This window comes from Cygnus olor, chromosome 3, assembly GCF_009769625.2.
Source record: "Cygnus olor isolate bCygOlo1 chromosome 3, bCygOlo1.pri.v2, whole genome shotgun sequence".
Lineage (NCBI taxonomy): Eukaryota > Metazoa > Chordata > Aves > Anseriformes > Anatidae > Cygnus > Cygnus olor.
This window is the reverse complement of record NC_049171.1, coordinates 90,095,741-90,122,005: the sequence shown is the minus strand read 5'-3', so window position 1 is coordinate 90,122,005 and position 26,265 is coordinate 90,095,741. Positions and strand designations below refer to the sequence as shown.

General features: G+C 41.8%; 1 protein-coding gene across 1 annotated transcript; it reads left to right on the top strand.

Moving 5' to 3' along the window:
* On the top strand, positions 1-24,887 carry KCNK17 (potassium two pore domain channel subfamily K member 17). The gene is made up of 5 exons (XM_040552829.1): positions 1-532; positions 11,563-11,677; positions 20,244-20,410; positions 20,978-21,146; positions 24,076-24,887. The coding sequence occupies exons 1-5, from the start codon at positions 323-325 to the stop codon at positions 24,369-24,371; spliced, it is 957 nt and encodes a 318-aa protein (XP_040408763.1). The 5' UTR covers positions 1-322; the 3' UTR covers positions 24,372-24,887.
* Positions 24,888-26,265: the final 1,378 nt, after the last annotated feature.

Here is a 26,265-nt window from a genome sequence, read left to right as displayed (position 1 = left end):
ATTCCCCTTCAGCTTCCACACTGCACCAGAACAGGTGAACTACAAACTTTTCACACACCCACAGAGATTGTTGCTCTCCGCGGGAGAACCGGGCGGCACCTCCCATCGCCTGTACGGCAGAGCCGTTATCAGGGACCCGTTTACTACCGGGCCGCCTTCCCTCGGGGCACAGCCGGCCTTGGGGCAGGAACCTCCGGGTCCAGGGAGCTCCGAGGCCGCCTGGCGAGGAGGCGGAGGCCGGGGAGGCGCCGTGGGCCGGCCGGGCGCGGCCTCCTCCCGCCCTCGGCTTCTTCAGCCCCGCGGCGGCTCGGCGGCGGCAGCCATGGGGGCGGCGGAGGCTCGACGGCGGCGCTGGGGGGTGCCGGTGCTGCTGGTGGCCTATGTGGGCTACGTGGGGCTGGGGGCCGGCGTACTGCAGGCCCTGGAGAGGCCGGCCGAGGTGCAGGCGGCCCGGCGGCTCCTCCAGCAGCACTGGGAGCTGCTCGCTAACCACACCTGCCTGCGGGGAGCCGCCCTGCAGCGCCTCATCCAGGTGAGCCCCTGCCCTCGCCGAGCTGGGCCACCAAGAGGGGGGCTACCAGGGGAGCTTCTCTCGGCCCCGCCGTCTTTGGTTGGGGTTTAAGTGGCAGGAGGAAGGTGGTGGTGGTGGTGGGGTAGGACCTGGTGTTAATTGCAAGTGGTTCAGGCTCGCTGGTGAAGTAATTAAGAATGAGTTATATATACCCTGTGGCAGCTTCCAAGCAATGAGTTCTAATGGAGAGGCTTTGGTGTGGTAAGTTGGATTGGGCTTAGTGTTGGTGTCAAACCTTCTCCCCCTCCTCCATCAGTTTTCTACCTGTTAATTAAAGGGAAGTGAAAAAATCCTGGTAATGCAGCACAGACGTAACCTTGGAAAAGTTTCTGGGGATGTTTGCAGGGTGGCTGCAAAATACGAAGGTGGGCCAAATGCAATCTCACCGAAGTACAAGCGACTACATCCTGGGGTACAGAAATGAGCGAAACAAGCAAAATGGCCTTTGTGTTCACTCTTTGTTTGAAAAAAAGAAAAGCCTATAATATTGAAATGTCGTAAATATATTCCCAAACCATTCTAGATCAGTGGGTTCTGGTAGTTGGTTATATGCTGCTTCTTTTGGTTGCTGCCTACCTCGAATAGGCACTGAGAAACAAAAAGTGGGGTGGAGCGTGCCAGCGGTGTTTGGTAGTGGCTGGAAGCATGGTAGCTGGTCATCAGAGCTCAAAGGACCTAAAAGATAAATATTTCCACCACTTTATTTTTCTGGCAGAGATAAATAAATAAATAAACTAGAAACACAGCAAGTGGATAACCTTACCAGGAGTTTCAGTAAGACAAAACTGTGCTGAGAACCTGTGTCAGGCTCTCATCCTTTGACTTTCTAGATGGTAAATCCTCCATGGCAGTCAGTAGCAGAGTGAAAGTGCAGATCACGTCTTTGGTCTTCAAATTTGGCCCCTTGAAAGGTACTATGGTACCCCTTGAAAGGTACTATGGTACCCCTTGAAAGGTACTATGGTACTTATTTATATTGTCTGATGTGTACAGCTCCAACTGAGGAATATAGATAGCCTTTTGAAATAATTCATCTGGGAGGTGTGAGAAATGCATCAGAGCAGACCAGCCTGGCATTCCACGGAGGCAGCTCCAGACTGAGTTTCACTCTGTGCTGGCCTATGGGGCTGCAAGGGGTTTCCCCGGGTGAATGAGAGTAACGAGGTGATAGTAGTAGAGAAAGTAGTCTCAACTGAGTAGGTAGAAAGGTCTTTCCAATGTCATTCTGATGGTTTGTTTCACTGCAAGATGACCTCTACTAATTCTTGATACCGTCTTGTAGGCAAGAGATTAAGACAGCCACCCAAAGCCCTTTAGACCAGCCACTGCTTTATTGTGCCATCTGAGTATTTAATTGTGACCTGAGCAAGCCCTGGATGAGGACATTAGTAGAAAGTTTTGTATCATTTTATATAGAATGTCTGTGCATGCATTCTTCCTTTGAGAAGCTGTAGTCCGTTTGAATGGCTTTGTGTGCTATTTTCAGTAACTTTCACAGTCAGAAATTTGTCTTAAATAGGTAATTCACAGGATTGCTTCTTTCCTGTGCTCTTTTTTAATTTCCTATGTCACATTGCTCGTTTACTGTAAGTGTTCTCATGAAAAAAAAAAATCCCTGTACAGTAAATTGCTTAAGACAGAGTTTATCAGGCAATGCATCAATAACCCTCTTCAGATAACAAATTTGTATTCTAGATACACAGCTGATTATTTGCAAATAAGAAAGACATATAAAGAGTGTGAAAACATAAAGCAGTGAGTGAATTGTAATTGCTTTGACATTACTAGCAGTTCCTTCTTATTTTCATATGGCTTTTCATCGTAGATAATTCTAAACTCTATGTTTATTTTAAAGTGCATAATAGCCAATATGGCATAAAATCCCAGTTTGCTGAAGCAACGTACAAACATCATTTTACAACCTGTTTATTGCTTAGTTCCTAGTTACCAGCCGCAAGTGGAGATCTACTCATCCAGCCCTTGTGCAGATGGAGAGCAGCAGAGAGCTCCTGCCTTGAGGAGCTTGCATGAGAGCATTGTGTGAAGATGGGCAGGAGGAAAGGCAAACAAACCATGCAGTGGTAGCTAAACCAGCAAACTCATCCTGTTATTTCAGTGGCTTAGATCTTTCTGGGTTGGAAGCAATTTTCAAATTAGCAAAACAAAAGAGAGAAGGAGCTGGAGATAGCAGACCAACAACAAAAACTGAACAGCCGAGGAGAGAGCGTTAGAACAGTGTGTGTGACCTCTGTAGTTGCAGGTCCGTGCTTCCCACAGCTATTTTTTTTCTGTCTGGCTCCTCCCCTGCAGGGTTCTGCAGTTCTGCATTTTCTAAATAACTGAGGGTAGCACGTGCAACTGGTTTATGTATAACCACACAAAAAAATTCATGCATGTGTGTTACTATGTACATATATGAATGTGTGTGTGTGCATATGGGGAAGACTGATTTGCATTTTTCTTGGCTTTCATTATTTATGCCTAGAGTAAGGACAGTGTAAAGGAGAACAGAGAGACTGCAGCCCCATGTCCCTCTACTGTGCACCCAGTAACATCTGCTCAGGGAAAACATGTTTGGGTTTGACCTATCTAACCCTAGGCCGTTTTTCTGATGCTATAAGCAAAGTCTATGATACAACCACTTGTTCACCAAGAACAAAAGTAAACAGTTCCTCAAGAGATGTTAGGCAACGTACAAAGCGGGCAATATCTGACTTGTTATTGTAAATGTGGTGGTGGTCTTTATGTGGCAAAATGTGAGGTCACATCAAAGGAAGCTCTAAATTACATGGTTTGCAGAAGGTGGAAACGGATGCAATAAAGCAGATTTCAGATTATGAACCCTCAGTACAGTGAAGAACAGTAACTGGACTCCACTGGGGGGGAAGAAAAGTTATCCAAGAGTTGCAGTCCAGGTAAGAATGATATTGATTCCAGATTTGAGAACCCTTCCAGAAGTGTCCAATGAGTGAGGCTGGACAGAAAGAAGGCACTTTCTGCTTTGTCACATCTTGTGGAGCTGAGAGCCATTCTAACCTTTGTGGGGGAGAGGTCTTAAGCACACTGCCCAGCTTGATGCGCTTCTCTGTTTTACTGCCTAGGAGGAGTATACATAGCACTGCTGCAGCTGAGCTGTCCTCCGAATATGCTCTTCTTCCTGCAGCATTGTCAGTGGTTGCAAACACTGATGTAGCTATAGGCACTGTGCTTTTCCACATCTCTTTTTTTCAGAAGATTGTGAGTAGGGCCAGACTTGCAGCACTGTGTTTGCTGTGTTGGGCTGTTACTGGGATATCCTTTTCATGCTGTCCTTGCTTTTTTTTTTTCCTGTAACCTTATCACCTAATACAGCTATTTCCTGTATTATATTATTCTACCCACTTTCTATTATTATAGATGCAAGAGGGTAATTAAGCCATGTCATTTACATAAATTGGGAAGGAAAAAATCAAAGGTGAGCTAAATTAAAAATACTCTTGCCTGGCAAGATTGAAGGTGTAGTGAAAAGGACCTAATTCTAAAGGGCAGGCCATAAACTAAAAGCCTGCAGCTGGACCTAGATACTGTTATCTCTAGAGTCAACATCTAGAATTACATGAAGTTCATGATTAAAAGAGCAACTAGCTCCCATGTGACTGGAAGATCCTCATCAATACTTTGGATTATGCTGACATTGAACCAGCAGAGTTTTGTGCCAGCTGTCAGGAAATAAAAACCTGCAAATGCAGTTTACTAAAGTCATCTTGTCCACAGATGATGTGGCACTGGTTGACCATTAAGGAGTGAGCAGCAGAGATCACCAGCTAGTGATAAGGGACTGTATGGAGCAGCACTGGATCCTTGTCTTGTGGAGCAGTGATAATTTTATAGGACCCACTTTAGTCAAAATTTCCATTGGCTTGTCACAGGTGACATAGGGTCAATCTTCTGTAATTGCTCTTTCTCATTACCTTCTTATCAAAATGTGTTACAGTTTTGATTAAGTTATAGCCAGTACACTTTTGCCCAGACCCATATCCAAGAAGGAAATTAACTGTTAATTAACAAGAGCTGTGGTTATGTTACCAAGAGTATGCGCATTTTGCATTCAGTGCTTACATTATCTGCTAACCTTTGACAGAAGTTTTTAGAGAAAAATTTGTAGGAAACTGTTGTATAAAGCAGGATGGGCAATAGGCTAGTGGTACATTGTTGGACTTCTTGAAAGGTAAGGAGAAAATCTATGGATGCGCCATTGTTTCTGGTGAGTTGACTCACTCTTAGGTCTTCTGGTCAATGATGTAATGTCAAGTACCTGTATTTAAAAAGGTGGATTTGGGACACCATACTAGCAGCAGACATCTAAATACTGGGGGTGCCTATCAGAGATGTTACATCTTCTCAGCTGTTCAAAGATGCAGGTTACTCTTAGAGTTACTTGTCCATGATAGTCCATCCCCATCCTTTTTAAAGCAACTAAAAGGAAAATAACTACTAGAGAAAGAACTTCTCAATTTTACACAGATGACGTAACACAACCTGCTGTGCTCTGTCCTGTAGGTTACATAGGCAGTGCAATGCACCAGGTCCTATTTAGTTCTGTTGCATCTCAGCTCTTGAGTCACTTGTGTTGCTGGATTTGGGAAGCAATAACAGTGCTTTGGCCCTTGAATCATGCTGCACAGTCTTCCTAGATTAAAAAAAAAAAAAAAAAACTTCTTTTTCAGAAAAAGTGTTAGTGGTTCAGGGTAGCATTGATTGTAGCACTGTTGTTCTTTACTGCATCTCTTGATCCTTCCCCTTAGAAGAGTAAGCCTAAGTGGGTTCTAGAAACCTTAGTGCAGACCCAGCACCAACAGTAAAAGTCTAAAGAAAGCAGCTGGAGTCTATAATCCAGCATCCGTAATTAATCTTGTGCCTGCTTTTCTTTTGGTCAGAATTCAAGTAAGCTTCCACTCCAGGCCAGAACAGGGGATCAGAGCTCATAGCTGGGAATGGTGTAATCCATAATATACTTATTTATTTTTTTGAAGTTAATTGACCCTTGTCCTCACAATCTGAGACAAGATTAACATTCATATTTCCTTCTGATTACAGCTGGTATTCTGTGAAAAGTAAATGAGTGTTTATATATAATATTACACATGATTTCTGAGGCACAATATTTGTGAGTTTATATTTTGTCATTAATCTAAACGATAGTTTGGTGCCTTAGAAATGCCTCCTTTCCCTCGTTGATAGACACTTCCTCACCTTTACAATCTGAAATTACACAACTTTCAGGAGGCCATATACTCTCCGGAGAAGGTGATTTATATAAGAATGTGTAAGCTTCAACTAAACTTGGGAGTGAAATTTCTTACTCTAGTCCCTTCTCATGCTTTTTTGCCTTCATGGAGAACTGCTTCCAAATGCAATTAGGAAATGCTGCTGTTGCCTACGAAGATATCTAAAGTTTACTGTGAACTCTGGCCAAAATGCTGTAGTTCAGAAGCACAAGGACGACAATAACAGTGACTGGAACCATAGTTTATAAAAGGGTCATTTGTATGACTCCTTCCATGATACTTTCCTCCAGTAAAGTTTTTGCCCAGAAATATGAGAGAAATTTTGAGCATAGTTCAGGAAGAGTTAGGAATTCTCATGGACATCCTTTGAATGGTCATGGATCTTCCATGTCTTCATGTTCCTCCGTGTCACTTTATATCTTATTACGGTTTGTGGGGGGAAGGGGGGGCGGCAGATAGATCAGAGTCAGTCTGATTAATCATTTATATAAAACTTTATTCTTTGCTGTGAAGATTATAAAAAGAGAAGCATAATGTTCTGGAGAAGGTGAAGATTGCAAGGTAAGGTAGTATCTTGGCTCACGTATACACATGCATTATTGCTGACTTTTAAGTGCCTTTTTTGAAAGCTGTACCCAACTCACCTGAATCAGCACAGAGGTGAAGAATGAAGTTTTCAGTTGGTGTTAAGGAGGTCAGAGTAAATAATGTTTTTCCATTTTGCAGCCCTTGCTGATCAGAAGCCGTGCTGCAGCTATGAGCTGGTGGTGGAGGGGCCCATGTGTGATAAGACAGTTTAGAAAAGAGGAAGTGGATAAGCCAGGAGTTGCCCAGAACTGATAACACAGCACACACGGTGAATGAGAAAAAAGATGTGGCTGAAGGCAAGAGTGACTCTACAGAAAATGGAAAATGAATAAACCTACATTTTTCTGGGAAAGAAAAAGATGTAACTCAGAAAATTTGAAAGAGAAATACACTCCATAGGCTGTGTGTATTAAGCTTCTGGAGATACTTAAATAGGCTACCTCATTCCTCACTTTTTCTTTTCTTTTTTTTTCTCTGAAGAGTAAAAACTCCTTTGGAAGTGTAATTCAAACAGGTAGTTTAATTTTTCTGGTATGACTGTAGCTACATTGAGTTTGTTGGGGCAAAGCTATGTGGAATGGTTTTACAGGAGGAGTGAAGCATTCATTATCAGTCATTCGTGAAAGTACAGCCCCAAGGCTGAAAAGGGCTGAAAGGCAGTCAGGATGAAGCGGTGATTTTATATATTTTTATTTGTGTTTCTTTAACTGCAATAAGGAAATTGGGACTCTGTTGTTTTTGGATGCTCCTGGAGGAAGAACCAGCAATGGTTATCCTAACTGAATAGAGAAGGAAAAAAGGTTATTGCCATTCTAAATAAGTTTGATATGTCTGAGACACATTAGACGAGGGAGTCAGCAGAAATCTACAGCTTCCTCGTGGAGTTACCAGTGGGCTGGAATTAAAGGAGGGAATTCCCTGCAGAAGGACACACACAACTAGGCTTTAATTTGTAGTGGGATGGTGTAGGTGGGATGGGTAGGCTTTAATTTGTAGTGGGATGTAATGATCTAACATAAAGGGTGCACTTGCAAGCATTAGTTTGTGATGTACCTCAGTGAAAACTTCAGAGCTCGTGGTTGAGCAAACCCAGGGCGGAAGCTGAATGTAAGTAACCCAAAGCATGCTTATTCACAAAGGTGATGGGACAGACATCTGCATTTAATTCATGCCTTTTTTCTAATTGTCAGCTACAATGAGACTTGACTGTGCAAGTAGGCTTTGCATGGTACTATCAAGAAACAGAGCAGCCTAGTTTATGAGAAAATGTGGCAGCTTCCAGAGTTTCATTGACTCATGAAGCCCAACAATCTCAAAGCTCCTCATTTATAAATCCTATAGCAATTCCATAGAAACCTCTATAGGAGATTTAATATGATACAGGACTTGTCAGCAAAGTATTTGTAGTAGAGCCTGTGACCCACAAGTTGTTATTATTTTAGAGGGGGGAAGCTTGTCTGTCTGTAGAAGCTAAAGCAGAACTGAGTTCTGGGTTATTTTTTTTTTCTGACTATTTTAACCACCCACTGCTTCCTTCCTATACTTCTGAGTTACACACAAGACCTTTCAAGTTCCCGAAATACCAAGCCCAAACTCAACAAGTTCAGGATGGATTGTGTTCACGGTGACTGGTGTATTAGATCAGGCAGATAGCACTTCTTCAAAAACTGGATTTGAAACCCTACTTCTACTAGGTACTTTTTAATGCATCAGATTTTACAGAAGACACCATATAAATGATTAACCTAATTAAGAGAAAAAGAAAAACCCTTAGGATTTCTCCCCCAAATCAATGTAAAGCGAAGCAGGAAATGTCTGGTTCTCAAAGCCAGGCTAAAGGGACCAAGCAGATGTCACCTAATGTATGTGATTCAATTCTTTGTCTTGCACCCACAGGCCAATACTTCTATTTTTTGGGGTGGTGGCTTGTTTATGTTATTTTTAATCAGCAGCAGAGATATATCAGTGCTTTTTCAATGGGAAGAGCAGGGAGAACCCATCTGTTCTACTTGATCATTTATTACCTTGGTTTCTCCTGTGTGTTCTATCAAAAATGATAAACCACTTTTAATTTTTTTTGTGGAAAAAAAAAGCAGTAACCAAAAGCAGATGTCTAGAGAAGCCTGTGAAATTAGGGCAAATATTTCTCTGAATCCTCAGCCTCCAGGAGTTTGCGATCCGATAACTTGCTGTGCCAGAGGTAGTTTTTGTGTATTAATAGCCATCTGTGGATTTCTTTCACAAATCTGCCTATATGGGCACATCTGTAATCTCCATCACTTCTACTCTTCTCAGAAGAATAAATCTTTATTTTCCAACATTGTTGCTGTGCATCAGAGGTTGACTCTGAATATTGTAATAAAAGTCTTACTTTAAAAAAAAAAGTTAGTATTGTTTTCTGCACCTTCTAAGAATCCTCCACGTTCAGGGTTGCATCAGTAACTCTTTTATCCTGCCAGTATTCAACTTGACATTTCTCCTGGGAGTGACAGTTTATTCAAGTGGTTTTGATTTTCATGATTATTCAGTGATCCCCACATCAGGTTGTGACAGTCACAGTGATCCTCGCGGTTAATCATGTCATCTGGATGTTTGATAACAAGATTTAACACGGAAATACTTAGCCAGAGGCATAGTGCTGAAGGCACTTGAAGACCTCCTGTAAGTATGTGAAGTACCTCAACCCCAGAAACAGAAGTAGTGGGCACTGCAGGCTCAGTGCTTGCTCTGTGCCAGCGAGTGAGTTGTGTGTTCCTCCTCATAGAGGTAAGTGCAGGATCATCGTGCCATTCAGTTCAAGCACTTGAGGCTACCTGCAGGCTCTTGAGACAAACTGTATTTCCTGGCAGTAGCACCACCTCGGGAGAAGTTAACACAGTGCAGACATTTCACTGTTGTAAATCACTGCAAAGTTAGCATGGGTGCTTACACCTGCCAGTCTCTTGTCCTAAACCATGCAGAACTGAAGTGATGCAGTGATGTGAAATTAAGCACTTAATGCCTTTGTTCCTGCGACTTGCTTCTCACGTGACATCCTGTGCAGTGTGCTGATTTCCGCTTTCTATGTGGAGAAACTTTCATTTCTCTAGGCCAATTCAGCCACAGTTTCTTATCCTCTCTGGAGTTAAGGTGTCTGAAGTTTCTGGCTTTAAAATTTTGATATCATGTAATGTTGTCAGCTTCTGAGCTAATACCAACAGGACATTAGGCGGGAGAATGGAAAACACACATGCTGTACGCAGAGGGGCTTTATGCATCTATCTAATCAAGCTGATCATTTATCTGAGAGCTACGCTGTTGGTATTCCAGCATGTATATATGTCTTCAGGGCTAAATATATAGAACTGCTGAGATGACAGGCTGCACAAGGAAAGTTTGAGAGAATAACAAGCTTTTCGTCTTAAGATTTAGCCAATAGTTTCTCATGGGGAGAAGGGAAAATACAGGTTTGTCATCTATTTAAGTTTCCAGTGTCTCCCTTATATGGTTTATTTGGGGAGTTATTTAATATTCTTGGGCACCCTGGTTCCTGGCTGCAGAACTGCTTACGCTGCTCTTAAACCTGACGTCAAACATCATCAGAGACCGTGGAGAACAGAGAAAGGTCAGAGCCTGCATCCCAGACAGCCTGACGAACCCCAGTGCAGATAGTGGCTGTGGAAGAAGTGGAAATTACACGCAATCTGTGCAAAACGAATCCTGCTGCTGGAGACTTCCTGATGTAAAATCTTTCTCTCTTTCTCACCCTCTTCCTCCTTCCCCCCCCCCCTTTTTTTTTTTTTTTCAAATGTGTTGCTCCACTCAAGGCAGCAGTTCACTGAAGGAAGCATAATGTAATACAGCATCTGGTCCTTAGCCCTTCTCAGAGTAAGGGCTTTCTCCTCTATCTTGTGCAGAGAAAAGCAGAAGAGCATTTTGTCAGACTTTAATAGGTTATGATGCAACCCTGAATTGTTTAAATTGCCTTGAGTTATGAGTAAATGAAGATAAGTCTGAGAATGACTATCAAATGGTGTTTCTTATTTGGAAGAAAATATATGTTGATCGTAAGAGCTGTTCCTTATTCTTAGTGTAAGAACTAGTAGCTTTGGAGAAAAAAGATAATGGTCCTTATAATAAAGATGCTGACTGGGTCTCTGGAAACTACTTTTAATTCACAGCCATGTATGATAGCAGAAATTGCTTACAGCATAGTATGTCTTCATCAGTAAAATGGGACAAAGCTGCTTTGCTTTGCAGGCTTGAGTCACTGGTTTGCTTGATGGATGCATGAAGCACAATTTCTTTGTAAAACTTACAACTGATGCCCTCTAACCTGAGAGTGATTCCTTTTATTAGCAATGGTGAAAGCTTTACCAGCATTCTTATAGTTAGGGAAGGGATAGCGGTGTTGGGTATCTGCATGTCTTTCTCAGAGGTGATGAATTTTATTTATTTTTGACTACACTTTGCATTCAAGGAAATCGCCTCCAAAAGATTTTTGGTCAGTGGGTGTGAAAAGCTTAGTGTACGTGCTGTGACTAATGTTGTTTTCAACACAACTCACATCAATGTCATTAACTTTATTGGTGTGAGAATGCATAGTCAGATGTGGGCGCTGCTAAAAATGTCTGTTACCTTATTTTGGCATAATTCTGTACGCTTTGCCATAATGACATCTGAGTCGTTCCCGGGTGGTTTGAACAGAATTGAGCATCCTGCTAATCCAAACCATATATTCATAGTTGGAGTACTTGGGTGGGGACAGGTTGCTGAATACTAGTGACTGGCCATTCTGTGTAGTTTCTGTCATATGTTACACTACATGCTTTCCACCCCAGTGTAGATAAGGTGTCCAGCATGTATCATTTATGTTTGCACATTTACTTGCTGCTCTGGGGGTTCTGCCTTTAGAATATGCCATCTGGAAACACTTTCTTTTCCTAGCCTGTATGCGGCAGGGCAGTCAATAACTATCTAACTGGCTAGGCTTTCTCTAGGCAATTCTTGCCCTCCAGTCTCTTCCATGTTTACCTGTATGATCCACCATGTGCACATGCAACTTTGTTATTCTGTAGATGCCCTTTACTGACAGTAAGTATGCTGGCTTTTGGGTCTTCTGAGTTTGTGGGATCTCATGTTATTGTCTCTTTGCAGGGTATCATCGAGGCCTACAAGAGCGGTGTAACCCTCCAGGGAAACACCACCAGCCTGGGCAGATGGGACTTCAGCGGGTCTTTCTTCTTCTCCATCTCTGCAATAACCACCATTGGTAAGAGTTCCCCACTCACAGGGCAGCCTTATAGGTGGGAAAGGAGCAGGAATGAGGACGTGTACTATTGGATACGGTCCAGCCTTGTAGGACTTCATATAGCTTGTCTATATCATAGCACTCTATAGTTTGTCTATGTCATGCAATGAGTAAGCACGCAATAGACTAGCCCTAGAACTAAGAATGCTTTGTTATTGCCATTGCAGTAATGACCTCTAATTAGATGCAGGAATAATTAGCTCAGTACATATCCCTATTAAGTTACTCAATTTTTTGGTCCTGAAGTAGTATCACTTCAGGGTGCTGCAATACCTATACTCCCTGTCTCACAGAATCACAGGGTGGTTGAGGTTGGCAAGGACCTCTGGAGGTCACCTGGTCCAACCCCTGCTTGAGCACCCAGAGCAGGTTGCCCAGGACCATGTCCTGGCAGCTTTTGAAAATCTTTGAGGAAGGAGACCCCACAACCTCTTTCCCTATACTTTTCTATCTCTTTCCCAAGCCTAGTGCTGTCTAAGAGGTAGGCGGTGAATTGTACATTGAAATGAGCTTTTTCTGTTACAAGAAGAAGGAAGGATTTTGAAAAACTTAATATTGAATGCTAAATCCTTGGAGGTGTTATTTACGATTTATTCTTTCTTATTTCTACTTGTATTGGCTGAGGGCCTGCATGTGCAGATTGAAGTCCCATAGTTGGATAAATGAAACAATTCAGTTAAGTCAAGTTCCAAGCAAATGAGTAATGTGAAGCTATGAATGAGTGATGGGAAGGGATTGGGGAGGTAGAGAATGGAAACAATAAAATGGATTTAGTATCTGCATTAGGTTACGCCATACCTATTAATTATTGACAGTGCATGTCACCAGTTCCCAAAACCATTAATAACTTGCCCTGACATCTTTTCTCACTATGTATTATAAAACGTTTTATCACACAGTATTTTAAAAAACATGGGGGAAGAGGATGTGGTGAGATAGTCCTTGAATACATTAAAAAAAAAAAAATCAGTTCTCCTGATTTACGTCACATCTGTCAGTTCTCTTCAGTTTCAAATACATTTTAGATTCAGAACTTTCTTTGTGCACCCACGTAGAGCGTTATTTAGATTTATCTCTGATAGTTATTGAAGAAGCATTGACTTCAGAACATTAAGCCCCAAAACAACAGCTAACATAGAGGATGTTGTGGTTTTTTGCTTTGCTTAAAATAAAATTATTGTGATCCAGAGCATCTTTCTGCCCTGCTCTTTTGCATGCATTCTGTTCTGTTTGGCGTGTCTTACTACCAGGTACGGGTTGTACCAGATGATGGCAGTGGAGCCTCATCGGACAGGGCTGCAGAGCCCGTGGGTTTCCAGCATAAAGCCTTGGCAGTTCCTTCCAGCCTCCGGTACAAAGCAGCATCTGCTTAGAGCTGTTTTGCTTGCCTCCATAGTTAATCCTGATTAAATTCTAAACTGTCTAATTTAAATTAACCACACCTAAGGAGAATCAAATTTGTCATGTTAAAATATAAGGACTTTTTGTGATGTTGGCAAAGATCTGGACTAAACATTTCTGGCTGTTACTCTGTGAAAGCCTAAGCTGCTCTTTTTCCTTTTTTATTTAAGTAGACTTCTTGCCCCCATAGTTAGGGTGGTGGGGTGGGAAAACTTCATATCGGGGCAAAAATACCAGATGTTATAGCTGCTTGTATCTTACTGTTTTAAAGCCTAAACTGTGATTCTAGGGGCTTTGCTAATAACTTTGCAATTGTTCATGTCTACACAGATAGCTTTGAACTACTGGGCCTTTGATTTTTGGGTTTTGTTTCTTAGTTTTCCAATTTAAATTGTTAACTGTGTACAGGTTAGTGTCTTAACACTCTGTAGATGACAGTATGCTGTAGAAGGGAGTACCACACAGCCTCACAGACCTTCACCTTGAGTCTAAGTTAACAATCCTCTTCGGAAGTTTATACAAGCTCTGGAGATAATAGCTGGCGCAGCCTTCTTGACCTGGACATCACTGCCTGGCTTAAGAATAAGGCTGAGTTTGTGATGTCAAGCAAAGAGACAAAGTCCTTCCCAAAAACTCAGTGAAGTTCAGCAGAGTGATTCACAGTAAGAAGCTTCATGTGGAAGGCACAGCTATGTAGGAGCTGACACAGTGGAAAAGTTTTTCTTGAGAAGGTTGTGGTGAGGTTTTCGTGTTTCTCTGAAGTCCTCACCAGAACTCTCTCTAGGCTACAGGAAAGGATGATAGCTTCTTTCCATATTGACATCATCTGAGGGACACTAGCTGCTTTCCCCCATGACACTGTTTATATCCCTGTGACTCAGGATGCAGTCTTCTCTATGCTATGTTATCCCCCTCTTCCATTTAAATCAGAGCCTCATCAATTTCCAGTAGCGATTACAAGCAGTACATGAGTTTTGCTTAGAAAGCATAGTAAGATTCTGACCTGAGGCTGGACATACTTGGTACTCTAATCCTGAAGGCTCCAAGAAGAGACGTGGATGAAACAAAAGTGCCCCAAAGCCTACATAATTATTGGCCAATTTCATAATTTGAATGGAACTGCATTTATAATTTTTGATAATGTGGGATTGGCAGTCCTGGCCTTCTCCAATTCATTCTCCCCACTGTTGTGCATCCTTCATTGCTGTATTTGCTTGTCACGTCACTCCAGATCCTGTACATTATCTCATTTTCTGCTGGTTTTTCTATAGGAATTTTCTCTTTAATGTCTTGGAGAATTATCTTAGTTCCTTTAGAGCTGTACTATTAAACAGAATTAAAGAAAGAGAAGGTAATATGCTGTTGGTTTTATCCCTCAAAGGTCTTTATTCCTTACTGACAGTCTCTATTCTCTGTTCACTCTCTTCCTAGTTAGCGTGGGCTACCAGGACCGAGGTTAAAGCCAGTTCAGAGTGGGGCACAAGATTAAAGTTCCTAAAGTCATACCACCACAGGGTGGTGTAATTTCAGAAAAAATGGAAGGGAAAGGACTGAGATGAGATTGGGGTTACCTGTGTTAGCCTAAGAGAAGGAAGAATATTGTTTTCTCATAGCCTGAATGTCTCGCTTTATCTTAGGTGAGTGGATACTATTAACTAGTGCTGCCTTCCCATTTTCTGACAGCAAAACTCATTTGTATGAATTAAACATGAAACAAAGCAGTAAAAGCAAATAAACCATCTCACAGTACAAAGGAAAGTGAAGACCTTCCTTCTGTCTTCCCTTCTCTGGTTAGCACAGTGTGAAAGCTCCCCACAGCAACCCCCTGAAGGAGCTAGCAAAGAGGCAAGGAGCAGACTGTTGATGAGTGAGGGGTGATATTGGGTATATTGTTGCAGATAATTAGTATGTTGCATGAGTGGCTCCTATTGGGGGGGAGGAACAGCCAGTTCAGGGCTGGAAAGTCCTGGCACTCCTAGCAGCACAGGGCTTTGGGTCAGCAAGAGTTTGTCTCTAAGACTTTGACCTTCCGTACTGCTGCCTAGCATGTGATGGAGCTCCTGTGGAATGGGTGCCCTTTAGTCCACCAGTTAACTACTTTAAGACATCAACGTGCTTTAAAATGTGGAATAACAGCCTAGGGACATTTTTTACATTTAAACCCTCTGTGACCCTCAACTATGTGCAGAGGAGTTCTCCACTGAAGAACACTGCACCTTTGATGCATTGATCTTTTTTCTGCCCTTAGCACCAGCAGAGCTGCTGTAGGGGCTCGTCCAAGTAACGATGCAACACAACAGTCCATGGGAGGTCACCAAGGGAAGTGGAGATTTGGCTTACAGAAACATCCTCTGAGCTATCTCCTGAGAACCGACAAATTCAGTCTGCTTTCCTGACCATGTGCCATCTTGTTCTGTTGGGACTAAGCACACTACACAGCCTCCAATGTATACACAGTGTGAATATAACAACCAGAAGACTGCAGTACTCATCTCAAGCATTTTCCTGGTCTTTCACACAAGGTTTTGAGTCACATATTCAAGGAGTCTGCAAACAGTTTTTGCTGTTGCCTGGAACCGGAAAGGGCCAAAACTGCCAAACAACTCTGCTAAAACATGTTTTTAGCATATTAGTTACTGGTCTCTACTTTATCACAGCACCAGGTAAAATGAACAGTGATGGGCATCTCCCCCATACCTACTGGTTCAACCTACCAGGATTAAAACAAAGTTTGCCTTATTGGACACAGTTCCCAAGGTTCTGTCACCACTGACATCTTCTCCATCTAGATTGGATTTAATATTTATTTTTAACTCAATGCAACATTTAAATCTGCCATGAACACAACTCTCATTTAGCCTGAATTAAAACATTCAGGTTACTTCTAAAGAGCACAAGTGAAAGAAAAGTTTAAATCTTCTGAAAAGCATTAGGAGAGGAGCTGGCAGTATACTTCTTGCCAGGAGGTTGGTGGCTTGAGAGCTACCTGAGGGTGTAGGAGAGAGTGTGGAGTTTCCTTCTGTGCCTGGGAGAACAGGATTGTGGCTCACCAGAGATCTCAGCTGCCAAGTGGAGCATCTTTCTCAGAGTAGTTAAATGTGTAATGCAAATAATGTAATTATAGCACTGGCATCCCTCACTGGACTGCCCAACAGCCCTGCGGATCAGACACTCGTGTAAGGCAAGGTACCTGGCTCCCAGGCTTCGCCGAGTGTTTGTGTGTTCCAAGCAAAATACTGCCAACAGGTGAGGCAGTATTTTGCTTGCCTACTCCTACACAAGAACATCCTGTCACCTTGAGATCATGACACTCCTTTGGGAAGTTATGGTTTCTATCCACTCAGGTAGGAGAAAGAATTAAACCAAAGTCTCCCCCAAAACATGTTTGAATGCGCAAACCGCTGATAAAGTTACTGGCTAGAGAAGTGTCTTTTCCAGTGGCTTTTTTGTGACAATCCGTTTTTTTTACCAGCTGAAATTTGGTGAATTTGCAAATTGTTTGCAACTGACAAAAGCCACTTTTTTTTTTTTCAGTCTAAGTGCTTTCTGCTTTAGATATTTCTTTATGGCTGAGCAGTGAGAACAGGAGCCGAAAAAAACACCTATTGTCAGTAGCAGAAAGCAGCAGTTGCATCTGCTGAACGGGGGACTCTCCAAGTGGGATATGGTCATGTGAATTTAGAGATACTTCACTAATACTCCATTAATCATACCTGTCTCTTTCCCTTAGCAAGTACTCAGAGCCTCTGAATCCCTTGTGCACAGGAATGTAGTAGGAAATGAAGCTGCATTTACTGAAGGTGTGTAACAGAAGCACATGAGTAAAAGTGGATATGAATGTTTAGAAATTAAAACACTCTTATTTTGCTTCTGAGGATGAGGATTAAGTAGGACTTTATTTCAAAATGAGAGCAGCTATACAGGAATTTTCTCCTGCTGCTTCAGTGAAAACACTTGCACTTTGATTTCTATGTCGTTTTGGTGAGCATCCCTCAGTGTCCCCTGGGACAGGCATTCACGAGGTGAGATCCCAGTAGTAGGTCCGTGAGGGATGTGACACTGCTGACACTGTAGTTTGTTTTGGTCCTTGAAGCTGGTGGAGATCTTCTGATGTATAGCCCACAGCAGTATGAAACACCAGTTACCCTCATTCCCTTTACTGAAAAGAATAATTCCCATTTATCTGTTCCTGCTTGAGGTTTATAACAACTAAGGTTCACATACAGCTATATTCATACCTATTTGTCTAGCCCAAAAGCAAGGGTAAATCATCAGCCAGATATAAATTGCTAGGTATTTTACGTAATCTCAAGTCTCCTATGCTGTTTGATCAAACCTTGCATCCTGTCTAAAAGGCTAATGGGATGTGGATTTTTTGGCATGTTTACAGCAGCTGCTCACCAAGTCTTCAGGAAATTGTCTTGAGCCGCTGAGCCCAAGGACGCTAGATAAATCATATGCAAAACAGGTCTGGTGTTTGGCGTGCTGGACTTTCTTGTACACATTGGATCTTCTTACATCATTGAATTTGCTCTTCTAAATTAAATGCAATGTACAGCTTAACCTTAGATGCTCTCTATTTAGCGCTATGTGGGGTCCCCACAATCCTGTGCTTCACCCAGTGACATGAGATTACGGACCTTTTTTCCTCCATTTCTAGAATTTTTATTATTTTTTTCCTCTTCTCAAGAGGCTGGATAACCTGGAAAGCTATGGTAAAAAGAACTGCCCAAGCCTCTACACAGCCTTTGTTAACTTGATATAGAAGGGGAAGAAGAAAACAACCCTTGGGAAAGGCTGTCCATAGGTGTACGCGACTCGTTTTCAGGTTTCAGCCTTACAGTAAATGCAACCCTGCTCTGTCCCGTCAGTCCAGACCAACCTGCAAATCATCCTAAATATCATGAAAGAGGAAAACTGGAACCAGTCCACTGAAATGTGGCATAGTCAGTGTGGCACGGATCACATAAGGCACGCGTCCCTCAAATTCATTTTCATGGGAACATCTGTCTGATTTACTTGCCTGCGTTGTCTCACACCTGTTAGTCTAGAAAGGGTGAAATCCAGCAGAAATGACTGTCAGCAATTACATGGAGAGGGGGGAGCGCATAAAAGCGTGGAGTTGCTCGTAAATGAAGAACACAGCATTGGAATTAAGGCTGCTTTGTGGTCTTAATTTAGCCCCTTTGTTTGACTGTATTTCAAAACAACCTGTACTTACGTAACAGCATCCCATTCTTTCCCAGGGGCTCTCCCCCTTCCCAGGCACAGGCTGTTGGAGGCATTGCTTTGGTGCGTTACCGTGTACATTAAAAACAGGGACTTACAAAACATTCAAACCTAAAATTATTGGAGGGGAAGCCATTCAGATTGTAAAGTTCAGAATTTGTTGGGATAGGAAAGAGGTGAAAATACATGCTAAAAAAACAGTTTGCTGCCAGACATTTTTCTGGGGGTAGTTTGCTAGTGTATATGCATAATTAACTGTTTGTGGAGTTGCCTATGGAGAGAGATTTTGTCAGTACAAAGCTCAGTGCAGAATGTGTAGAAATCACAAGTTCATAGTGGCACATCTTTCTACGTAGTTGGTCAGTGGCTTACTGCAGTCAGCATGACTGCAATCAGCATGATCACTGAAGTTCACCAGTGACAGGACCCACGGGAACGGTGTTAAGCTGAGGCAGGGGAAGTTTAGGCTGGACATCAGGAAGAGGTTCTTCACCGAGAGGGTGGTCGCACACTGGAACAGGCTCCCCAGTGAAGTAGTCACTGCACCCAGCCTGTCTGAATTTAAGAAGCGATTGGACTGTGCACTTAGTCACATGGTCTAAACTTTTGAGCAGACCTGTGTGGTGCCAGGAGTTGGACTTGATGATCCTTATGGGTCCCTTCCAACTCGGGATATTCTATGATTCTATGAAGGAATGGGATCCTGTGTAGCCAACGGTGGGTGTTTGTGCCCACTTTTCTCATGTACAGAGCCCAGCCCTTGGACCTCTCCCTCCTGGGGGCTGCTTGTTTGTCCCAAAGCTCCACCATCTGCAAGCACGTTAGTAAGGCATCACTGTTGGGAGCACCTCCAGGTTTCCACCAAGCCAGAAGCTGTGTGTTGCTGGGAGGTCATAGCATTATTCATGGCAAAAAGATAAATTTAGCCAGGTTATGTCAATCTTGTATATAGAGATACACAAATTGCTAATGAGTGAAGGTGATATTGAAATCTAGTCAAGGTCTCTGAATTGGTTAAATCACTGTTCAAGTGTTCTTTACGTGCTAGTCCTTTCCTCGTCTTTAAAGCATCCTGTGAAATAAAATTAGATCTGATTTTCCTCATGGCATAAAACACTTGAAATTACAGAAGCATAAGTCTACAGATTTACAGGATATTTTATAGAGAAAATGTGGGGAATAAAGACAAATATTGCAGCATTGTTGTTGAAGCCATGGTTGTCTGAGCCATGGTGTAAGTAAAGCTATGCTTGCTAGGCGGTATCTTCCATTAGATCAATTGGTGCAACTGGAAAAAAAATGCCAAACTTTCAAATGCCTTTTTTCTTTATGTCTGAAATTGAAGTATTTTACTCAGGTTAAATATATAATTCTTTGCCTTTATTGGCTCATGGCAAACAACTTTATAATTTAAGAATAAGGAGTATTTTATACTTGTGGCACAAAAAGGATTGTAAGCAAGGAGGCAGTGGTAAGTTCACTAGTCCTGTGGGACAAAGGTATTATTAAAACAGTATTGTTTTGATTCGGAGACCATCTGACAGCCATGCAGGATCATTTACCAGCAAACCCGATGCCAACAATGCTTACAAAAACTGAACTAAACGGAAGTTTTGCATTTACGTCAAATCCTAGCCAGGGCAGTGGGTAGGGGAGAGGAAATTCACTGGTAAATGGAAAAGGAACTAAATAAAATTGGCAGGGGAAGAAATGTTATTTTCCAGCCTGCAATAGGATATGACAAACAATAGATGTAGTTTACAGTTATTTATAAAAAAGGTCCTTTTGGAACAGTGACCTTCTCTAACTTTTGTAGAAGATGGAGGTTCACCCCCTCTAGGGGAGGAGAGCAAGCAGGGAACGTTGTAGATTTAACACCTGATTCCTCCCTATCCAGGCTATGGGAACCTAAGCCCCAGCACTGTGGCTGGCCGAATCTTCTGCATCTTGTTTGCGCTGTTTGGGATCCCCTTGAACCTTGTCCTCCTGAATGAAATCGGGCAGGTGATGTTGTTGGGGGTTCAGCGCTGTGCCCATCGCCTGGAGGAGATGTTTCACTGGAAGGTAAGCAGTGGCCAGGTATGCTTCTCCAATGAAGCTCAGGAGACAAATAGCATTGTCTCGTATTTGGGATCCTCTGACTAACAAGGACAGCCTGCCTACCTTCTTGGCCAAAAAGGCAATAATGCTCAGGAATAACCGGAAATAAATAAATTTAGTTTATGACAGCCCTATAAGGTGTCAGATAAGGACGTTTACTAAATGATGGAACTTTTGTGATGAATGGCTTCCCTTACAGCAACAGAATTGCCAGAGCCATAGAGCCATTCACGGATATCCCATTCTGGGATAGCTTGTTTGTTTATCATCAGTTGTGGTTAGAATTACATATGTAGGTTATGCTGGAGCATTTGTGAAATAGATTTTAAAATGGCATGAATCTAGGACTCATGAAAGTAATGACCACTTTCTGTTGACTGGGAGAGCCATCCTGTTTATTCTAGTGGAATGTGCTGAATGTTTGTGTGGTTTTATGGAGTCCGACATCATTTTCAACCAGAAAAAGTGAGCTCTACTTTCCATGCCACCTTGTAAATCTTGTCTTTTTTTTTTTTCTTTGTGTTTTACTAGATAAAAGCTGCCCTGCTGATGAAGACCTGTGCACTAGTATCTGGGTTGTTATTGTTCCTCCTGCTACCTCCGTTGTTGTTCTCTGACAAAGAAGGCTGGACTTATGAAGAGGGTTTCTACTATTCCTTCATTACTCTCAGCACTATTGGGTTTGGAGATTATGTGATTGGTGAGTAGTTCCAATTTCATTGCTTTCACCTACTCAACATCAAAGCAAAAAGTGTGGCTTATCAAATTTTCTCCTTGGCAGTATTACACCGTTAGCAATCCACACACCTGATAATAAATCTTGTTGTGGTAGGTAGGTATTGGACAGGTTGGGGAAGACACGATTTCTGAGATAGAAATGCCACATGTGAAAGCACAAAGCAATCATTTCCATATCAATGAGTAATCTTCCAGCATTCAGGTGATCTGTCTCTTGAATGAGTACAATGCCAGACTGGAGTGCTGTTCTTAATCACAGCAGTTGCTGATGGTGCACTTGGTGCACACCAGTGCACCAGTGGTGTTCAGTTTTAAGCAGATGCTACTCTTCATTACCATTATCAAACAGTGAACATTTCCCTTGTCAAAACCCTAGACAACTGCTTTCTAAAAGGCAACTTAAGTCACTTAGGTGTAGACTCTCAGGCACCAGGCACAGTCTAGTTTTGGTTGCCAAAACACTTTGTCAGAGGAAATGGGTTTGGACCCACGTCTGATGCATTTGCTGAAACACAGGACACACCTTTTTGATAAAGACTTTCTCATTAACAAGAAATTGATTATAGAAACACATGCACCCTTGAATCCCTGGGAGACAGAAAGACATAAACACCTTACTATGGATTCTTTATTTTCATTTCTTCATAGTGCTTGCTCGGTGCTTAGACAATTTAGTGGTGTTACCATAGAACTTGTCTATAACGTGTCAAAGTTATGACTAGAGCTTGTTTAGACATGCTGTAACTAGCTTGAATCAAGTTATCTTGGGTAAGGGTATCCAAACGGAGCTTAACAGAAGCTAGCCACTTCAGCATTTTATAGATGCTTCTGAACTCGGCGCTGCAGCAGGTTTATTTCTCTCAGTTCCTGATAACTACTTTTGAAGTTCTTCCCTAGTACACCTTCTCACTTCCAGGCATACCTTCACCTTTGTGGTACGTTTGTAACTAACATACCAGCATAGATACACAAGGTTCATATGGGAATAAGTGAATACATGTCTGTGACCTGTGGCATGTAGAGGCCAGACCATTTTGGCATTACAATCTTGTGTTTGTAGTTTATGTCTCTACATAAAAATAAGCAAGGCCAGAGCATGAGTTCATGCATTATTTTGTGACTGTCACACTGTTTCCCTGTTATTGTGATTCCTGGCACTGTTCTGGGCCAGGTAAATTCTGAGGGATATCACATGCTAGGAGTGATGCCCTGTTGTTCCCTTTGGACACAGCTGCAGTTTTTGGAGAAACATGAGCCAGGCTGTGGCACTTAGAATTGAAGTTACAGAGTGGTCCCTAGCCTGTTTTATTTAGTAATATTGTCATAGCGTCTCTTACTGGCCCTGAACTCTATTAATTTACACACTGAGCAAGTCCTTCTGTTAGAATCATTGTGCCACATAGGTCCTAAACTACTTCTGATCTTCTCATCCCCAAGCCTGCACCTAGCAGATGATCTCTGTGGATAAAGCATTCTCTTTGGAAGACTCAAATAGTCTTTCTCTTTTTTTTCATTTATTATTTAGAAACTAACAAATTTTATACCTTTGAATTTAGCATTTGATGAAAGGTGCTTGTTTGAAGGTTGAATATAATACTCCTTCTGGCAGAAATTCACCTTGATATAGAAAGGCAGCCCAAAGAGTAGTTACCACAGAAGTGGTTGGTAGCTCCCAAACATTTATCAGTGGCTAGTGACAACCTCAATATGCCTTGCAGTTCCATTATACTGAAAATACATACAATGTATATAGAATATGTACAATGTATTCTGTACTATGTAATAATACCAAATGCAAATAATTTAATGTGGCTTCACTGACCAGTTACCGCTTATCATAATCTTGTAGACCATAACAGTCCATGGACCGCAATTTGGGACCTGCTGGTCTGTGCAGGCAATGACAGGATAGGATTACTACATAGGACTGGTCACAGATGATAAACACTTAAATAATACCTGCCTCTGTGGATGTCCTGTTTCAACCCAGCCCTATGTGTGAGTTTCGTTGCAACTTGGGACAGGGTGTGACTTTCAGGAGTACAGAGGCACCATGTCGTATGTATTAACTCCTCATGCTCTGTCCCAAAAGAATCAGGTGCTTTGTAGTATCTGCCATGCTGCAGGTATTCAGCTATAAAGTGACAAACTTTTTTAAGGTAAGGAAAATAAATAACAAGACTTGAGGAGCAGTAGAGAAAAAGCCGATGCAGAGACTCTGCTGCCTCTAGTTTGTGCATTGTATCTTTCCTTAGTTTTCAATCTGCCCCAGCCTGCTGTCCAGGCACTTTATAAGACTAAGCTCATTCCTCATTCCTTTCCTTTGCCTGTGTTATTATTTTTAATATTACTACGGTCACCAGTTTAGCCCATAGAAGCCTCTTTGCATGAAACATCGGGGAACTGTAACCAAAAATATGACTGCTCCAAGAGGATCACAAACTACTTAACTGAGCAATCAGGCAGAGGTAACATAATTTCAAGCTGTCTTCCAAGGCTCAGTTGTTGTTACAGATTTTAGTACTGTTTGGGTCATTACTTCTCTTAGACACTCACTCACATCTGGCTTAACAAGGTATGTACACCAGTACATAAAACCTGCTTACCTCTCTGCTTGAAGGGAGCCCCTGTTACATACTACTATAATGTTGTAAAGCCAAGTGATAAATGGAGAAAAGAAACTATGGACTTAAATACGTGAACAATTTCTCTTTAGTATAGCTCTAATTTTGAATTTATTTTTTTATGGGTAGTCTTCACAGTTCCTGGGTCTATATAGAAATCACTAATATTAGGTCATATTTCTGTCCTCTGTCTCTGCTTTACATGAAATGCCTCCTTTGAGGTAGTCTTGATTTAATGTAGAAATGTTTTGGGTGATTGTGTTGTAGGGATGAACCCAGACCGCACCTATCCAGCCTGGTACAAGAATGTAATCTCTCTTTGGATCCTCTTTGGGATGGCCTGGCTAGCACTGGTTATCAAATTTTGCATCAACTTACTGGAGAGCTCCAGTGACTTCTGTCAGTGTAACAAGAAGAGTACAGAGTTGGCCGAAGACTTAATGGATGATGGCAAAAACAGTATGACAGGACTTCATGATGTGGAGAGCTGCAATGAGAAAGACACAGAAACAAAAGGACCAGATGAATGTCACATCCACACAGCTCCTGCAGAAGCACTTTAGAGAAGAAGCATACTATTGGTGTCTCTTATATTTCAGTGCACCAGAGATCACTGCTTAGAAATGTGGGAATGGAGCTGACCTGATGTTCACACGGGGATGTAAACCTGTTTGTTGAGTCTGAAATGCTTCTATTCTGAATTGAACAATGGTAACAAAATATTTCTTTTACAGCACCACCAAGACAGGTGGTAATAGCACAGGACTGTTAACCAAAAGTAGGTTTACATAGATAATACCTACCCTCCCATCTCAATATATGAGGTAAATTTTGACATCTGTACCCAGCACTACCCCTTGTCCTTTTCTTTGTGTGCAAAGTTCTTGAAGCCTCCAATTGTATGTAGGGCATTTTGCAAATACCTCAACTGGAAAAGGAAGTGTCATTTAATACAGGAAGGAAATGTTATGTTGCCAAAAGGCACAGTGAAGAATCTTATTTTAAAGAACCTGGCAGTGACTGCAAGTGTGCTTCATCACCTATGTGCTTGTGCTTGCCAAAGGTGGTAATGTGTTTCTGCTGCCTGATCATTAGTAGGTGAATGGCAATGAGGCAGAGCATGTAGAAGTGCCTAATAGTAATTGAATGTTCAGTTTTCTTAGGGAAATTTCTACATCAAAGGTCCATTAACAAGAGGGTAGGTAGTTAGGGTATTCTTTACCGCAGAATTTTTGCAGGATTGTCCTTTGTGAAGTATTGTGCAGACCAAATGTTATCAGCTAAATGCAACAGCTTATTTGGATGCATTTATTCTTTTTCTTGTATTAGAAACCAGGAAAGGAGGACTAGAGGCAGTTCTAAGTGCCCGTGTTTCCAGGTTTATCCTGTGGCCAATGTTAGCAAGGGCAACTTTAATCTAGAAACAGACTGAAGCACCTTTAACATTGATCAGGAGATTAAAAGAACCAACAAGTCTAACTCCTGCTGCTGTGTATATACCCATATCTGTTCTTGTTTTCTTATCCCTGTTGTGCTACTTGCATCCTAGAGCATTAACCTTGAAAATTTGACCATAGCAATAAACCAGAAGGTTTTGGGTGAGAACCCAAGAAACCAGAAGTATTTGGGGTGAGCCTTAAGCTTCTGCATTGGACTTACATTCCACACAGACAGAAAAAAAGTGGGTAGAAAGCACAGCCTGTTGGGGTATAGGGCTCAAGACTTAGAAATATACATATCTGGATTCCCAGCAATGCAGTGAATGAAAAGTTTGCAGTCTTTCAGAAGACAAGTTCTGGAACGTATATCATGAAAAAAATAGTTCCCTGAGTAGGCCAGTCTGAGCGTCGGTATGTGGTAGAACCGATTATAGAAGAAAATGCAGGAAAGGAATCTGCTAGATCAAATTTGGTCTGTCAGCCTTTTCGTCATCAGCCTTTTGCTGACTCTGTAATGATAAATGCTCTCTCAAGTACTGTTTCAATAGGCAGCAGAGATACAAGAGGGAGGTAGTGGAAATCTCAGATTGTAGTTGGAAAATCAATGTAAAATAAATACAACTGAATTTTTTTGAACATTGGGTAATTCATTGACAGCCTTCTGTGTGATCTTTTTGGTTTCTCCTGTGTTTTGTCTTGTTTACTTTCAGTGACAGATACACAATGTATTTTTTATTCAGTTCATAATGGGCTGGCCCACAGTAAGGCCAAAGTGTATTTTTTAAATGTAAGTGAATCAAGATCACACAGCATAAAATATGATGCCCTTTTATACATATCTTTTTCACCTTCTTCCAGGTGCAAAACTCAGCAAATAAATTTGTATCATAAAATCCGGATGCCTAGAAGGTGGTAGGAGTTTCTACTGTCAAACAATGGGAATGACTGTGCTAAATCTATTTCAAGTTTAATTTGAAATGTCACAGGCTCTGGGGATTTCTACCAATTCTGCTCTTCT

Bases quoted from the DNA above. Each gene is read 5' to 3' on its own strand.
- KCNK17 (XM_040552829.1), top strand. From the start codon at position 323: ATGGGGGCGGCGGAGGCTCGACGGCGGCGCTGGGGGGTGCCGGTGCTG. The intron at 533-11,562 runs GTGAGCCCCTGC...GTCTCTTTGCAG, and splicing joins CCCTGCAGCGCCTCATCCAG to GGTATCATCGAGGCCTACAA. The intron at 21,147-24,075 runs GTGAGTAGTTCC...ATTGTGTTGTAG, and splicing joins GTTTGGAGATTATGTGATTG to GGATGAACCCAGACCGCACC.